This window comes from Drosophila yakuba, chromosome 2R (genome assembly GCF_016746365.2).
Source record: "Drosophila yakuba strain Tai18E2 chromosome 2R, Prin_Dyak_Tai18E2_2.1, whole genome shotgun sequence".
Taxonomy (NCBI): domain Eukaryota; kingdom Metazoa; phylum Arthropoda; class Insecta; order Diptera; family Drosophilidae; genus Drosophila; species Drosophila yakuba.
Window position 1 is genome coordinate 235299 of NC_052528.2, and position 18740 is coordinate 254038.

Sequence of the window (18740 nt, forward strand, 5' to 3'; positions counted from 1 at the left end):
AGAAAGTGGACCTCGAACCACAAAAGCGTCCTTAAAGACGTCCCGGCCGAACACCTCCTTCATAGCGAGTTCCTCGACATCGATGCCGAAAGCACGGCCAAGACGCTCGGTATTCGGTGGAGGGCAAAGTCCGACGAATTCTATTTCGTCCCGAAATAGTTGCGGAACCCTCCTATACAAAGCGAGAAGTTTTGTCCCAAATCGCTAGGTTGTTCGATCCTGCCGGGTGGCTCGCGCCGTTCATAATCCGGTCAAAAATGTTCATGCAGGAGATTTGGTTGCAGAACTTAGGCTGGGACGATAAGCTTCCCACTGAAATGAGTCAGCGGTGGCAATCGTTTTTAGACGAGTATTCCGACCTCAACCAGATCCGCGTTCCGAGATGGATCTGGTACCAGCCTGAGGTAATCATAGAGCACCACGGTTTCTGTGACGCGTCTCATAGAGCCTATGGAGCGGCTATATACATCCGCGTCGAGATGGGGCAAAAGATCCTGACTCGCCTGCTTACAGCCAAAACACGAGTGGCCCCGGTAAAAACCGTCTCCCTTCCTCGGTGCCGTGCTGTTAACCGAAATGGTGACAGCAATCCTTCCTCACATGCCCTCCGCCAATTCAGATATCCGCTGCTGGACAGATTCCACAATCGTCTTAGCCTGGCTACGAAAGCCTGCGTGCAACTGGACCACATTTGTGGCCAACAGAGTTGCCAAGATCACGCAGGCGACGCCAGTCGACTGTTGGGCACACGTTCGCTCAGAACAAAACTCCGCCGATCTAGCCAGTCGAGGCGTATCCCTACATGAATTGGCAGAAAACCATCTCTGGTGGCACGGACCAGAGTGGCTGCAAGGGCCACGAGAGCTATGGCCAGCACAAAGCGACACTCTTCCAGTGACAGAACTAGAACAGCGCGCGGTCAAAGTGCATTTTGTCAAGGCCCCGTCCATCGACTTTCTCGAACGTTTCTCCAAACTGGACAAGGCCCTGCGAGTTCTGGTCTATGTTCAACGCTTCCTTAAACGCTGCCGCAAAGGTTCGTTCTTGCCCAATTCACGCCCTACAAGTGAAGAGATCCGGGAGGCAGAACGAACTCTGACCTCCATTGCGCAGCGCAGAGCATATGGCCAAGAGCTTCAGCATTTGACCGAGAAAAGCCTCTTCCAGTGTCAAGTCCTTTGGTGAATTTGTTCCCGTTCATTGACCAACACGGCCTTTTAAGGGCGTGCGGCCGTCTCACTGCCTCCAAAACCCTGCAATATGATGAACGTCATCCGATTATTCTCCCCTATGACTGTAGACTGTCGCGCCTCATCGTCCAATTTACCCACCAGATTACTCTTCATGGCGGTAGTCAATTGATCGTACGCCTGATCCGATCGAAGTATTGGATTCCTAAAATCAAGAATCTGGTGAAGGCTGTGGTCAATCCGTGTAAGATTTGCACGATTTACAAGAAGAGACTCCAAACACAGCTGATGGGCGATTTCCCGACAAATAGAGTCTCCTTCTCGAGGGCGTTCACCTACACGGGGGTCGACTATGCCGGCCCTTTCGAAATAAAAAATTATACAGGGAGAGCGTGTCTCATAACGAAGGGATACGTTTGTGTGTTTGGGTGTTTTTCCACGAAGGCTATCCATTTGGAACCCACTTCCGATCTAACAACCGAGAAATTTCTAGCGGCCTTTGCTCGTTTCGTAGCAAGGCGCGGTTGTCCTCAGCGGGTCCATTCGGATAATGGTAAGGCCTTTGTGGGGGCGGCAACTTTGATTTCCAGGGACTTTCTCCAAGCTACCAAAGAGTCCGTGACTGATGCATATAGCCATCAGGGACTCGTATGGCGGTTCATCCCACCAGGGGCTCCACATATGGGGGGTTTGTGGGAAGCAGGGGTGAAAAGCTTCAAAAGCCTGTTCCTTAAATCGACGTCAGCCCGCAAATACACATTTGAGGAGCTGGCGACGCTTCTCGCTAAGATTGAGGCTTGCCTCAACTCTAGACCCCTCTCCCCTATGTCCGAAGATCCCTCAGATTTGCTGGCCCTCACACCAGGCCATTTCCTCATTGGAGGGCCGTTGCTTTCCACGGCGGAACCCGAGATAAAGGGCGAAGCCAAGTCGATAATAAATCGATGGCAACACCTCAAGGCACAACATCAGCAGTTTAGTGCACGGTGGAAAGAGGAGTATCTTAAAGATCTCCATAAACGTAACAAATGGCAATTTCCGACCAGGAACCTCCAAGCCGACGATATGGTAGTTGTCAAGGAGGACAATCTACCACCGAACGAATGGCGGCTCGGCAGAATCGTTTCTGCCTTTCCAGGAGCCGACGACCGCATTCGAGTCGTTGAGATCCGTACGTCTCGCGGCACCATAAAACGCCCTATCCACAAGGTTATTCTTCTACCGATGGAGGACAAAGAGTCCTCCGTTCCTAGGGATTAGGGCACTTCCCCCATTCCGTGGCCCAAATAGTAGTCGGCTCATACTAAGCTTTTTATTTCTTTTATTGGCAGACTTACTATTCACTTCCTACAATAATGGCTCCTCGTCCTCGTGCCACCCAGTCGTTGGAGAGCAGACGTACTCGAGGTATTAAATCCTACCGCTGCCGAGTCTGCTCTGGAATCCATCCTCTTCGGAAGTGCAAGAGGTTCCACAAACTGAGCGCTGAAAAGCGCCTTCGGGCAGTACTTATTAATAAGTACTGCTCGAACTGCCTCGCCCATCAGCACTCAGGGGGAGACTGCCGCAGCCAAGACGGATGCAAGAAGTGTGGAGGAGACCACCACACCCTACTCCACATGCACGAGGTCCTCCCCGCTCCGACCCCGGCAGCGCTACCAGCTCCGACGCGCAGAGAGCGCCATCCCGCTGCACCTCGTCCGGTCCAGATTTCCGGCACTCCGCCACCAGCCCCAGTCGCCAACAATCGCCCGCGTCCGAAGGTCTCCGTCGCGTCTCCGTCGGTGGCAACGGGGCAGCAGAAGGCTGTCCCCATCCTGCCTACAGCCGTCGTCGTGCTGGACACGGGCTCGAAGACTTTCGAGACCGGCGCCATGATCGACCCATGCATGCCGGTGAGCAGCATCGACCGGTCGTTGGCGGCTGCGTTCCGGCTGCCCATCACACGGCTGGGAGACGACGAGGTCTGCTCGGCGACACTCCGGTCCCGAACAAGCACCTTCCGACTCAACGTCGTCCTGAAGATCGAACCCAGTCTAAGGATCCGGACACCCATCCGAGCTCTGAGCGACGCCGCAAGGGCCAAATTTGACGGTGTTCGTCTCGCGGACGAGCGCTTCCACCGGCCGGCCACCATCTCCCTCGTGTTGGGATCAGATGTATATGCCAATCTGATCCAACCGGGGTTCCTAAAGATTGAGGATGGGTTGCCTGTCGCGCAGAACACGGTGTTCGGATGGACCGTTTCTGGAGCGTGCACGGAATGAAGAGGCCGATCCTGCTGTCTAGCCGGCCAGGGATACCTTTGCCTACGCAAGGGGGGGGAGAATGTTCACGCCAGAAGGAGCAAACAACTGAGCGGCAGTGTAAGCAGTGTAAAGCTCCTCCACGGCTCGCAAGCACCGCTGCTCGCGCTCTCCTTCTCTCCTCGCGCTCTCCTTCTCTCCTCGCGCTCTCCCTCTCTCCTCTCGATCTATTCACCACTCCGCGGTCCCGCGGTACTCGAAATGTTAGTTTTAAGTTAGTCTTAATTTACAAGTGCGAGAATAAAGTGCAAAATTGAAGTCGAGCCCGTGACTTTTTCTTTTTCTGGAGGAAATTATCAGCAGCAGCCGCAACAGCAACAGCAACCAGTCAGAAGTCAACTTATCTTGGAAGTCAATCCGCCCACTCCTTTTCATATATTATTTATATTATCCACGATATATATATTATTATATATTTTATATATATTATTATCCACGATACATATATATTATTACTCCTATTTTTCGGGAGCTCCTCTCTCCACGGGAAAATAGACGTTTATAACTTTATTCTCTTAAACTATCCCAATCTGCCTATATAAACGCAAACATCTCCATCAGTTATTTCAGTACTGAGTACGATATCAATTGCGATAGCCCAGCTAAGCCAACTTCAACTTCGAAGTCCATTATCCAATACTGATCCATACTGATAATCTAACGGCCTTGGATTTTCCCTTATTGAAATAAATATTAGAAACGTTTAATAATATATAAAAAACCAACAGTGTTCTTTTTTTAATAAACTCTCGGTCTGAATTCGTACATAAGTTTTTACTGAATTTAGAAATCGGAAGGAAGGATAAACGCTGTCGGAAAAAGGGAGAGCGAGAAAAGTGCGGAGCGAAAGCTGGTGCGCAAGCCGCTCACACTGCCGGTCAGAGTTTTGCTTCAACAGTGAGTATGCGTTGAACCTTTTCCGTCAGACCAACTAAAGTTTCGCGACTCAATTTAGTGGTAGCGACACAGTTTATATTAACAAAGAAAAGTAAATCTAATCGATCTATAAATTTCAGTGCCAGGCCTTGAGGTATATGGTGACGGTTGTTGGTACCAACTGCGGTGGTCGACGCCCTTATGAATAGCCCTTCGTGCGGACGGATACGGTTTGCTCGGAATGCACTTACGAGTGGAAGCGGGATTTCCCTCGGCAAAGATAGTGGACTGGGAAATGCTTTGTTATGTATGATTGTCCGTTTCCTATGCCCAGAAGATAAGGTTTTATCGATTCCTAATAAAAATTTCCCAGAAGTTCTTTATTTTGGTCTCATTTTTGGCAGAATCATGTTTCATGTTTGTTCATGTTTTTACTTTTAGAGGGAAATGCATAAAATTTTAAGATTTTTACGCTCTCAACTTAACGCGAGCAGAGAAAGAATTGTTTTTGTCGAAATCAAAAATAAGCATATATCATGCCATGCCATGACATTACGCATTTTGCTATCAACTAATCGTAACTGCCTCGAAATATTTACTTGAAGAATCTCCCCAAAGAGTGTGTGGTCAAATATAAAACTCTTTGCCGAAATCCCCCCTGGGATTCCACACTCTTGCATACACATTAAGAATCTCATTGAAATTTCTTTAATAATATTCAAAATCGACTATCCCGTGCAAGTCTACGGTTGTGTGATAAATCGCATAAAAAGAAACTACAAACCCCTTACACATATCCCATATTTCTTGTAGCATGTACATACATTGGCAGATTCCAGTCTAGCGAGTATTTAATCACGCATAGAAGAATATCCAAGTTACATACCACGTCTAACCGCCTTCTTGCTTAAGACTTGGAAGACATTTTCAAATAAAAACGGAATTATTAATGCATATTCTCGTTTAGACATTGCACCAGTTACGTTCAACAGCTTGGCCTTGTATCATGAGAGCTCCAGTACATATTGACAGACAAAGTTCTGAAAATGATATATTTATATCGTGATATTTTTTTTGCCCACATATCGGTATTGCGATATTTTTTTGACATATTATTAATATTTTCCCTTCGTTCAACACCTCCGTTGCAAGGGATGAAAACAAGGAGAGTTAGAAGATAAAATTATATTTAAGCTTGCCCCAAGCTGCATGGGAAAATAATCCAATTTTGGTATGGAAAGCCCACAATTCAACAATATCTTGGCCATAGGGCATATATCGATATTTTTTGTGATATTTTAAATATTATCATCATTTTGTTTTAATAAAAAAATATCATCGATACAATATTTTTTTAATATCACGACATCACGACACTGAAAGCCTCCAGATAGACTCTCCACTGTTTCCGTCCTACGCAACTGGAATCACAGCGAATACACTATACAGAAAGTTAGGCAAATTCTTAACTCATCCTCTCCACATAGTTTAATGCGAATAATATACAAAACTGAGTCCGGATATACCTTGATGATACCACAGACAGGCTCTCCGCTATTTTCATTACGTCAACTGACTTCAGCGAAATTGCAGGAAATTAAGAAAATTCTTAGCCATCCCTCCTTGCCAAAGAAAATACCAAACCAAATCCAGATATACCTTGATGTTAGCACAGATACCAAACATTAAACCCCAATTGCAAAAATTGACCCACAGGCAGAAGAGCTTGCGAGACATTTCTCCGCCTTCGCATCGCGCACACACAATCCTCAAATCATCAAATACTGACGGGATTGTCAGCATGCTATCTATGCGGAAACAATATGACAGTGGATCATATGCTGGACACCTGCAGATAATTACAGAGTATTGGATTATTAATACTATTTTGTACCATATACGCAACACACATAAGATTGTTTAAGAACCCCTTGAACAATAATATCATAAATATTTACAAAATCGCTATATTAGTTATAAAAAGTAAAAACTGAAAAGTATCGAATAGATGGGCCAGTAAGCAATAATTCAATTTTCAATATTTAGTATTGTATACCAAATTTTATTTGGTTAATAATTAAATATATAACAAAAATATTTACTAACACAAACCCCTCTAAACGTCGATAAAACCCTAACCCCAAGAACGTACATAATATCTATAATACCTAACATATCCAAAAAGGCTTCTTCAATATGCCTCCTATATATAAAGGGGAACCCTGTAAATAAAAAGATATTATTACTTAGATTGAGAGATAATAATAAAGTCCAGCCAATTTAGCCTAAGGCCTAAGAGCCAACGCAATTTCAATTTGTTACTTTGATTATGTAAACGACCTTAACAATAATAATATTATCAATATGACAAAATGTTTTTGACATATCGATGGAATTTTGCAAGAAAAATAAGCTTAGAGCGTTTCTTGGTCAAAATATTAACAGCATATCGATAGAAATTTGAAAAAAATTCAAAATAAAGTTAATAATAATAATAACATAAGAATATTTATATGCAATAAACCGAAATAATTAAATTGTCTACCGCAGTACTCCATTCGCTGTTAGTGCCATCTTGTAATCATCAAAAGTAAATGCTTAAGCAATCTGCCAGTATTTATCAACTTTACATATTTACCACAGTTCCCCAATTCATTGCTACCCAAAAACAGCGACAAATCGACAACTGATTCGACTAAACAATCGACCACCTCGAGCCCACATTTTAAAATGGGTAAAATGGCTAGTGCTGTTCTGTCTTTTATTAGTTATATGACGTTCTAAAACTTAAATTATTGGTCTTAAGCCATACCATACACAGCTGCTGAAAAAATGAATTTACTGCTGAGCTGATCGGCGAGCCAATTATCGAACTTATAAGCTCGCTGAAGAGCTCTGCAGAAAAATCGGCTTTCAGGTTATCCCTGGTGATATTTATTCCGGCTGCACAAAGTGTAAGGGTCTTTTTTTTACACTGGATTTAAATTTTTCGTGACTTCGATTTGTGAAAAATTATTATTTTTTATATAGACCTTTCATAGGTTCCTATTAAGAATAATATCGTGCCTATTTAGTAGCGTTTAAAGTTGTCTTTTGATATATATTCCATTGTTATTAGTATCGCATAGGTAAATGGATAGCATATAGTAAATGGTTCATAAAACGCAATTAATTTTAAAAAATGTATTTTCTTTTTTCAAGTTCCTTATATATATAAGCAAAGGTAAAATGATAAAATACAATGACTAGTTATTAAACAGTGTCGCCACCTCTTTTGCGTTTTCTTCAATATTAATTATATAAAGCGATTACATTGGAATCTCGCATTACTGTGTCTGCATCTTGAAAACAAATTTATGGTCAGATAAGAAAAACTTGAGTTTATGTGGTAAAATAGTGGAATTAAAAGCAATTCGTTTACCCATAACATATACTTAGGTATCAACCAAATATTAATAAAATATTTTAAAATTTATTTATAGAATTGCATATTTGCTTATGTGAACAGTGTATTAATTTTTTTTTAGTTTTTCTATGGTAGATGTTTTTACGGTATGGTAGTGTTCTTACCTGAAAAGACAAAATATTTTTCTTGTTGTCATATGGCTCTGTGGAATTCGGATATTAGGTGGAACTGTTGATAGTCATAAAATTTATACGGATTTGAAAATAAATTAAAAAACCTTGCTGAAGCTCGTAATCATCGATTTATAGAGCTACTCTTGTTGATATTTAAGTAAATGGATCTGTATGATGGCATTGATACGAGGGCGCGATCAAGCCAGATTGATGGATGGTCTTCGGGCATAAAAATGTTGCAGACCCAGTTGGCAATAAAAATGGCTGTCAAAAAACCGGTTAGTAATAGCATATTCTGATGTAAATCTTATTTTTATAAATATTATTTTTATGAATTCAGCTCATGACGCCAGTTGTCAATCTAAGGGCCAAACGTCTCGCAGAGCCGGAAGTTACATGTTCAGCTCCAATGACTACGGTTGTATACAAGACTTTAATAACTGGCAAAGCCCTTCCACCCATTCCGGAAAGCGTAAACAAGGGCGACTGGGACGCTACTGATGAATACGACCCGCAATGGCCAAATGAATATGAAAAACTCAAGGAGAAAACTAATGGCAGTGACAAAAACCGAGGTTTCGTTTGTGGAAGCGAAGAGAAAGAAATAGATCGGAAACGTGGACGCGTCGGTCGTCGAGAAGTTCACAGAGACGAAGTCTTAGCCCCTAATCTAAAGTTTACCGGGTTTGGCCAGCGACAACTCGATGATGACATATACTTGCCATCTGCGGGCTCTGTAGCTAAACAGGGAGGTGCAACAATTGCTCCACCTCCGTCCCTCCAAGAAATATCAATTGATAGTGGTTGCGAAGTCACTAATTCCATGCCATATTCTGCCAGTTCGGTAGCCGCCAAAATTATGGCTAAATATGGATTTAAGGATGGTCAAGGCCTCGGAAAATCGGAGCAGGGTATGGCCATAGCCCTTCAAGTGGAGAAAACCTCCAAGCGTGGGGGACGGATTATACACGAAAAAGACGTTTTTCTGCCACCTCTGGCATTGTCGCCTCCTGCGGATGGCTCCCAAGTAGGACCAAGTCCCGGTCACAAGGCCATGCCTCCTCCCCAGGTGGCAGGCACGGCGACTGAGAGTGGCGAGACCGGGTCCACCATTACGGAGATTATGAAATCACCAAGCAAGGTGGTTCTTCTACGTAACATGGTAGGACCCGGGGACGTAGACGAAGAATTGGAACCTGAGGTAAAGGACGAATGCAACACAAAGTACGGGGAAGTGAACAGCGTCATTATTCACGAATCGTTCGGAACTGTGCCAGAAGATGCGGTTAAAATATTCGTGGAATTTAGGCGCATCGAAAGTGCCATTAAAGGTTGTTCTACATATATGCCTTGTTTGGTAAATAATTAGCTAATGTTTTGCTTTGCAGCTGTAGTGGACCTGAATGGGCGCTTTTTTGGAGGACGTCAAGTACGAGCAGGGTTTTACAACTATGACAAGTTTAAACGTTTTCAATTGTATTAACACTAATACAAATAAGAAGAGACGTTGACACTGCCCCTGACTGTTTTTTAGAAATGAACTGGCAATCCTGTTTTACTGAAGCGTTTAAACAATTCGATCTCAATAATTTTCAAATGTCGAGGATTGAACAGTAGTTACTGGAACATATTTTCTAACAGCGATTAAAGGGAGAATTACATAGATACGGCATCATTGCGTTAAAGGGTGTTCAGACATAATCAATCAACTGAGGATATAAATGAAGAAATTTGCCAGTAATCGTTACTTGTAGAGTAAAAGGGTATACTAGACCCCTTGAAAAGTATGTAACAGGTAAAAGCAATCGCCAAGTCGATCTGGCCTTTTCCGTATGACCGCCTCGATCTCAAAAACTTGAAAAGCAAGAAAAAGATTAAACATGCAAGGAAATAGAAGCAGCACCCACACTTTTAAAAATGTTATATTCTTGTAACATTTGATCGATCTGTCAAAAAAATGTTTTCGTTCCCACTAATGCCCACAAGCCGCAGAAAATTTCCACGCCCACACTTTTGATAAACTAAATTAAATGTATTTTTAAAATTTCTATCGACCAAAAAATGAAAGTCGGGGAATTCTAAGGTATTTGGTAGAAGCAACTTTATTTCCTCTGCTTAACTTGGCAAAGTGCTGCCATCAGCTTAAAAGGATGGCCTTGCGTCACGTCCGGCTCTTTGGATGATCACATCTAGAAAATGAATAACTTTCTGTTGGTGCCGGCCACATTAAAAACCTTTGATATAACCAAAGACATTAGAATAAAACTATGCGTGACGGCAATACAATAGTTTCGCACTATGCAGCTAGTGCTTTTTTCAATAGATATACGAAACAATTTTCTTCAACAAAGAAGCTTCCTTTTATAATGCATTTAGATTTACACTTTTAAATATGTTAAGGAAAATAAAGAACTCAACATGTGCCGATTGCTCATATTTTTACATTTCTGCTGCTAAAATAATAGCATCTTTTTCAATTATGTTTCAATTTTACGATATACCCTTAAAATTTGTGAATATCAACATAAAATTTCTAACATTTATATAACGACGTATTCTATTATTTTACGAAACAATAAAGCACTTAATTAATTTCAACCAATTCTTTAGCAACGGCATTTTGCCATTTTTGTAAACAAATCCTAAAACCTGCCCTAAGCAGTTTTGCCTGCTCTGTCTGAACTCCCAATTTTACTTAATTTAATATTTTTGAAGAATAATGTGAGGAGTCTTATAACTCTCCACAAATCCGGGTGCAGGAGATCGGTATGGCAAAAGCGAAGACGGCTGGAATGCGAGAAGAGTCAAGGGCGGTCAGGTCAATCTGTAAATAATGGACCTTGGACCACGGCAAAGCGGAGAGACCGTGAACTAACGGTACCGCGCTGGGCCGTCGACTCGAACCGATCAAGGTCGCAAAGATGGTTCGGGGAGGAGTGCTAGCTTGGCTCACGGACGATACTCCCTGTCCCCATAATATCCTAAGTCGAGACGGCACGGATACGCCGCTGAGGGCGACGCGGGACCAGCTAAGAAGGACGAAGAAGGAGCGACGACGCGCATCCGAAGGCGAGGATCACAGGATTCTCTTTGTCAAGCGTTACTGAATAAAGGTGGTTTAAATCTGAACATCTGTCTTCTCTTTGGTCGGGCAATCACACAATCTGAGCTAGCCGTTCCAATTCGTAGCGAGCAGAAACTAACAAATCACTTCGTTACAATAAATAATCATTATACATTCATTTAAAGTCATTACAAAGTCAGGGATTGAAAAACAAGCTGCGCGTTTTTTACGCTGAGTTCAAAGTATTTTTTGCCTGGGAAATTCGTGATGGGACGTGGGGGGACCCGATCTGTTTTCATTCTAATAAAGAACATATTTAAGAACAACACCTCATACTCCAAACCGAGGGAATGGTAGGGAATCGATTTATATACTCCATCAAAGTTGAAAAATATGTGAAAATTAGTACTTCGGTAAAACAGGTATGCCTGCCTTCACATACTTGCAAAGAATATTATACATTTATTCTACCTTGGTTTTACCGAGATTTGATGACCCTTTCCATAGAGACCATAACCAATCCGGTCGGTTACATATTTTACCTAAAGATCGACCGCAAAGTCCGAATTTTCTACAAAAAAAAACCTGCTTCTTTTGCAACCCAAAAATGGGTTAACTTTTAACACGTGTCACTTTTAAAATACTGAACCGATTTGATTTCATTTTTTGGATTCAACCCTTTTGAACTATTACCTGTCGAATGCAATATCCAATGCAACGATCCGATTTTTGATTTGATTTTTGTATAGTATCGTACTTTTGCGCCATTGTGCGACTTCTTTTATTTGTCAAACATTCAATTTCAACGTTGTTCTTAGACTATTAAGACGGTTAATGTAACTGGCGCAGTCGGTCGTAATAGTTTTAATTCTACTGAATCTATATCGAAAAAAACCTTACGCTTTTAGACACCCATGCGACGGTTAATATCGTGATAAGTTTTAATAAAAACCTCGACAATATCGTGAAACCGTGTAACGCAGTGTTAGCAACGAACCTGAATAAGAAATACGCTATTGAATTTTTGAGAGGTCGTAACTAAAACCTTACGAAAAAGCTATGTTCCATGCTTGATTTTGCAATTTCTTCTACCAGTGATGGCAAGTTAAGATCTTTTGTGAAAGTGGGGTTCCGCACATAGAAAGGCGCATTTTTAATCTGCCTTACTAGTTCGTTCTCGGCTCTTTCTAACCTCTTGATGTTTGTGTATGAAGTTGCCCCCAACAGCTCAATGCCGTAATTCCACGCTGGTTTAATTATTGCTCTGTACAGAAGGAGCTTGTTTTTGCTGGAAAGTTTACTTATTCTTTGAAGCAACTATCGTCATATCTGCAGTGTACATGAAGTACAATATCGGTTCCAGAACACCGCCCTGAGGTACCCCAGCTGCACTTTCTGTATAAGAGATTTTGGTTAGTTGCATCTTATATAGAAACGTCTATTATCGAGATATCAATTTAAGTCCAAGTAGTAAGGTGTAGGAAGATATTGTTTGAGCTTATAAAGTAATCCTCGATGACACAGTCTGTCAAAGGCTTGGCTAACATCTAGGAAAACTGCACCACAATACATTTTGTTTTCAAAGACATATAAAATCCTGCTACAGATCTCTGACACTGCTGGACAGCACCATGACACCTTCAAAAGCAAAACTGGTAGTCCGGAATGATATTTTTCTCCTCTAATATTGGCATTAGTTTCATTAAGAATAGCTTGGTTAGAAGGCTGATTGGCATGTTGGACGACAGTTCAGCATCCAGCTTTCTGGGTTTTGGTATAACAATGATCTCCGCACATTTCCACTGGAATGGAAAGTAATCAAATCTAAGCTTTGATTCATCATTACCTTTAGATTTTCAATGCAATTCGGTGGGAGGTCCTTTATAGCTGCGTCTATGCGGGCGTATCCTGAAGATTTCGATATTTTCGAACTGTTGATTACTTGTTAAATTACCGATCAAGTATTGGTAAGTCCATGGGACACGCTAAATCCAAGAACATCTAGGTCTTTCGGGTCACATAGGTCGAACGACTGGAAGCTGCCTCTTAAGTGTTTAGCAAAATCGTTAGTTTTTTCCTGACTAGTGCGACACCATATACCTGAAGATGTTTTAACTTATGCTATCTTCTTTACTGGCCTCTTGAGGTATTTGGTGGCGTTCCAAAGATTATGTTAAGCGTTGTTAGGCTCAAGGTCAACCAGATATGCTTCCAGAGATTTACTCTTGAGGTCTAAATTAATTCAGTTTAGGTCTTTGCATATATGCCGTCTTGTCACACCGGCGTCTGCTTATTTGCCAGACCCTTCTCAGTCTTCTCCTCTCTTTTACCATAGTAGCTTAATCTGTTGACCATATGTGGTTATCTCTGCGGGCTAGTTGAGTGGACACTGAAACTCATATTAGTAATGCATTTGAAAAGTATGCTTTCTTTGGGGTTAACCATCCTTGAGCCCCACCATGTGTGCTTGTCTTTGAAGTCTCCGCCTATAATAAACTTGGGTGCCAAGTTGTTCAGCCGCCAGGACAGATCAGGATAGGTTATTGTATACCGTGGCAGCAAGTCTGCTGCTGTAATACAAATCTTGCATGACTTCGTCAACTACTGAATCCTGACATTTTGAAACCAGTCCAGCTGCACAGGATCCAACCCCTCATCTTTTATACCACTCCTTACAATTACTGGACTCCTCCTCTGGTCATGTCAGCGGAGTGCATGGCATTTATTGCGTCATATCCAGGGATTTTAAAATACGACCTGGTGGTAAATTCAGTCTCCCAAACCAGCATTATGTCCACCAGGTTTCTTCTGAGATAGGCTTGTTCCTCGACAAGTCGTTAGCATTACTATCTGAGTGTTTACGGACATTGTGTGCTTCTCTGGCATGGCCATCATGATCTCCTTGAGTTGGCTGAATATGGTGCTCATCATCTGTTCCATGTTCTTTATCAGCCTTTTCTCCATCTCAGCCTCCCAAGCACAAAGTGCCATTAAAGGTTGTTCTACATATATGCCTTGTTTGGTAAATAATTAGCTAATGTTTTGCTTTGCAGCTGTAGTGGACCTGAATGGGCGCTTTTTTGGAGGACGTCAAGTACGAGCAGGGTTTTACAACTATGACAAGTTTAAACGTTTTCAATTGTATTAACACTAATACAAATAAGAAGGGACGTTGACACTGCCCCTGACTGTTTTTTAGAAATGAACTGGCAATCCTGTTTTACTGAAGCGTTTAAACAATTCGATCTCAATAATTTTCAAATGTCGAGGATTGAACAGTAGTTACTGGAACATATTTTCTAACAGCGATTAAAGGGAGAATTACATAGATACGGCATCATTGCGTTAAAGGGTGTTCAGACATAATCAATCAACTGAGGATATAAATGAAGAAATTTGCCAGTAATCGTTACTTGTAGAGTAAAAGGGTATACTAGACCCCTTGAAAAGTATGTAACAGGTAAAAGCAATCGCCAAGTCGATCTGGCCTTTTCCGTATGACCGCCTCGATCTCAAAAACTTGAAAAGCAAGAAAAAGATTAAACATGCAAGGAAATAGAAGCAGCACCCACACTTTTAAAAATGTTATATTCTTGTAACATTTGATCGATCTGTCAAAAAAATGTTTTCGTTCCCACTAATGCCCACGAGCCGCAGAAAATTTCCACGCCCACACTTTTGATAAACTAAATTAAATGTATTTTTAAAATTTCTATCGACCAAAAAATGAAAGTCGGGGAATTCTACGGTATTTGGTAGAAGCAACTTTATTTCCTCTGCTTAACTTGGCAAAGTGCTGCCATCAGCTTAAAAGGATGGCCTTGCGTCACGTCCGGCTCTTTGGGTGATCACATCTAGAAAATGAATAACTTTCTGTTGGTGCCGGCCACATTAAAAACCTTTGATATAACCAAAGACATTAGAATAAAACTATGCGTGACGGCAATACAATAGTTTCGCACTATGCAGCTAGTGCTTTTTTCAAAAGATATACGAAACAATTTTCTTCAACAAAGAAGCTTCCTTTTATAATGCATTTAGATTTACACTTTTAAATATGTTAAGGATAATAAAGAACTCAACATGTGCCGATTGCTCATATTTTTACATTTCTGCTGCTAAAATAATAGCAGCTTTCAATTATGTTTCAATTTTAGGATATACTCTCAAAATTTGTGAATATCAACATAAAATTTCTAACATACATATAACGACGTATTCTATTATTTTACGAAACAATAAAGCACTTAATTAATTTCAACCAATTCTTTAGCAACGGCATTTTGCCATTTTTGTAAACAAATCCTAAAACCTGCCCTAAGCAGTTTTGCCTGCTCTGTCTGACCTCCCAATTTTACTTAATTTAATATTTTTGAAGAATAATGTGAGGAGTCTTATAACTCTCCACAAATCCGGGTGCAGGAGATCGGTATGGCAAAAGCGAAGACGGCTGGAATGCGAGAAGAGTCAAGGGCGGTCAGGTCAATCTGTAAATAATGGACCTTGGACCACGGCAAAGCGGAGAGACCGTGAACTAACGGTACCGCGCTGGGCCGTCGACTCGAACCGATCAAGGTCGCAAAGATGGTTCGGGGAGGAGTGCTAGCTTGGCTCACGGACGATACTCCCTGTCCCCATAATATCCTAAGTCGAGACGGCACGGATACGCCGCTGAGGGCGACGCGGGACCAGCTAAGAAGGACGAAGAAGGAGCGACGACGCGCATCCGAAGGCGAGGATCACAGGATTCTCTTTGTCAAGCGTTACTGAATAAAGGTGGTTTAAATCTGAACATCTGTCTTCTCTTTGGTCGGGCAATCACACAATCTGAGCTAGCCGTTCCAATTCGTAGCGAGCAGAAACTAACAAATCACTTCGTTACAATAAATAATCATTATACATTCATTTAAAGTCATTACAAAGTCAGGGATTGAAAAACAAGCTGCGCGTTTTTTACGCTGAGTTCAAAGTATTTTTTGCCTGGGAAATTCGTGATGGGACGTGGGGGGACCCGATCTCTTTTCATTCTAATAAAGAACATATTTAAGAACAACACCTCATACTCCAAACCGAGGGAATGGTAGGGAATCGATTTATATACTCCATCAAAGTTGAAAAATATGTGAAAATTAGTACTTCGGTAAAACAGGTATGCCTGCCTTCACATACTTGCAAAGAATATTATACATTTATTCTACCTTGGTTTTACCGAGATTTGATGACCCTTTCCATAGAGACCATAACCAATCCGGTCGGTTACATATTTTACCTAAAGATCGACCGCAAAGTCCGAATTTTCTACAAAAAAAACCTCTTTTGCAACCCAAAAATGGGTTAACTTTTAACACGTGTCACTTTTAAAATACTGAACCGATTTGATTTCATTTTTTGGATTCAACCCTTTTGAACTATTACCTGTCGAATGCAATATCCAATGCAACGATCCGATTTTTGATTTGATTTTTGTATAGTATCGTACTTTTTTGTGCGACTTCTTTTATTTGTCAAAGATTCAATTTCAACGTTGTTCTTAGACTATTAAGACGGTTAATGTAACTGGCGCAGTCGGTCGTAATAGTTTTAATTCTACTGAATCTATATCGAAAAAAACCTTACGCTTTTAGACACCCATGCGACGGTTAATATCGTGATAAGTTTTAATAAAAACCTCGACAATATCGTGAAACCGTGTAACGCAGTGTTAGCTACGAACCTGAATAAGAAATACGCTATTGAATTTTTGAGAGGTCGTAACTAAAACCTTACGAAAAAGCTATGTTCCATGCTTGATTTTGCAATTTCTTCTACCAGTGATGGCAAGTTAAGATCTGTTTTGAAAGTGGGGTTCCGCACATAGCATTTTTTATCTGCCTTACTAGTTCGTTCTCGGCTCTTTCTAACCTCTTGATGTTTGTGTATGAAGTTGCCCCCAACAGCTCAATGCCGTAATTCCACGCTGGTTTAATTATTGCTCTGTACAGAAGGAGCTTGTTTTTGCTGGAAAGTTTACTTATTCTTTGAAGCAACTATCGTCATATCTGCAGTGTACATGAAGTACAATATCGGTTCCAGAACACCGCCCTGAGGTACCCCAGCTGCACTTTCTGTATAAGAGATTTTGCTTAGTTGCATCTTATATAGAAACGTCTATTATCGAGATATCAATTTAAGTCCAAGTAGTAAGGTGTAGGAAGATATTGTTTGAGCTTATAAAGTAATCCTCGATGACACAGTCTGTCAAAGGCTTGGCTAACATCTAGGAAAACTGCACCACAATACATTTTGTTTTCAAAGACATATAAAATCCTGCTACAGATCTCTGACACTGCTGGACAGCACCATGACACCTTCAAAAGCAAAACTGGTAGTCCGGAATGATATTTTTCTCCTCTAATATTGGCATTAGTTTCATTAAGAATAGCTTGGTTAGAAGGCTGATTGGCATGTTGGACGACAGTTCAGCATCCAGCTTTCTGGGTTTTGGTATAACAATGATCTCCGCACATTTCCACTGGAATGGAAAGTAATCAAATCTAAGACTTTGATTCATCATTACCTTTAGATTTTCAATGCAATTCGGTGGGAGGTCCTTTATAGCTGCGTCTATGCGGGCGTATCCTGAAGATTTCGATATTTTCGAACTGTTGATTACTTGTTAAATTACCGATCAAGTATTGGTAAGTCCATGGGACACGCTAAATCCGGGTCACATAGGTCGAACGACTGGAAGCTGCCTCTTAAGTGTTTAGCAAAATCGTTAGCTTTTTCCTGACTAGTGCGACACCATATACCTGAAGATGTTTTAACTGGTGCTATCTTCTTTACTGGCCTCTTGAGGTATTTGGTGGCGTTCCAAAGATTATGTTCAGCGTTGATAGGCTCAAGGTCAACCAGATATGCTTCCAGAGATTTACTCTTGAGGTCTAAATTAATTCAGTTTAGGTCTTTGCATATATGCCGTCTTGTCACACCGGCGTCTGCTTATTTGCCAGACCCTTCTCAGTCTTCTCCTCTCTTTTACCATAGTAGCTTAATCTGTTGACCATATGTGGTTATCTCTGCGGGCTAGTTGAGTGGACACTGTAACTCATATTAGTAATGCATTTGAAAAGTATGCTTTCTTTGGGGTTAACCATCCTTGAGCCCCACCATGTGTGCTTGTCTTTGAAGTCTCCGCCTATAATAAACTTGGGTGCCAAGTTGTTCAGCCGCCAGGACAGATCAGGATAGGTTATTGTATACCGTGGCGGCAAGTCTGCTGCTGTAATACAAATCTTGCATGACTTCGTCAACTACTGAATCCTGACACTTTGAAACCAGTCCAGCTGCACAGGATCCAACCCCTCATCTTTTATACCACTCCTTACAATTACTGGACTCCTCCTCTGGTCATGTCAGCGGAGTGCATGGCATTTATTGCGTCATATCCAGGGATTTTAAAATACGACCTGGTGGTAAATTTAGTCTCCCAAACCAGCATTATGTCCACCAGGTTTCTTCTGAGATAGGCTTGTTCCTCGACAAGTCGTTAGCATTACTATCTGAGTGTTTACGGATATTGTGTGCTTCTCTGGCATGGCCATCATCATCTCCTTGAGTTGGCTGAATATGGTGCTCATCATCTGCTCCATGTTCTTTATCAGCCTTTTCTCCATCTCAGCCTCCCAAGCACTAGGGCCTTGTTGATCGAACTGGTGGCAGTGGGGTTTCTTCTGGCTACGTCAG

The 18740-nt window shown here is 41.6% G+C and overlaps 1 protein-coding gene across 2 annotated transcripts; it reads left to right on the top strand.

Annotated features, from left to right (window-relative positions):
• Positions 1 to 7809: 7809 nt before the first annotated feature.
• LOC6540023 (splicing factor 45) lies at positions 7810 to 10553 on the top strand. 2 transcript variants are annotated; one of them, XM_002086856.4, is made up of 3 exons: positions 7810 to 8229; positions 8292 to 9282; positions 9340 to 10553. In XM_002086856.4, exons 1-3 carry the CDS (start codon positions 8113 to 8115, stop codon positions 9432 to 9434), a joined length of 1203 nt encoding a protein of 400 aa, XP_002086892.2. In that variant the 5' UTR covers positions 7810 to 8112; the 3' UTR covers positions 9435 to 10553. The 2 variants fall into 2 exon arrangements, with proteins under 2 accessions (XP_002086892.2, XP_015044816.1); XM_015189330.2 differs by having other exon boundaries at positions 8166 to 8229; positions 8335 to 9282.
• Positions 10554 to 18740: the final 8187 nt, after the last annotated feature.

Excerpts from the sequence above, each read along its gene's own strand:
- LOC6540023 (XM_002086856.4), top strand. The coding sequence starts at position 8,113 with ATGGATCTGTATGATGGCATTGATACGAGGGCGCGATCAAGCCAGATT. Across the intron at positions 8,230-8,291 it reads AAATGGCTGTCAAAAAACCG|CTCATGACGCCAGTTGTCAA; the intron begins GTTAGTAATAGC and ends TTATGAATTCAG. Across the intron at positions 9,283-9,339 it reads CATCGAAAGTGCCATTAAAG|CTGTAGTGGACCTGAATGGG; the intron begins GTTGTTCTACAT and ends TTTGCTTTGCAG.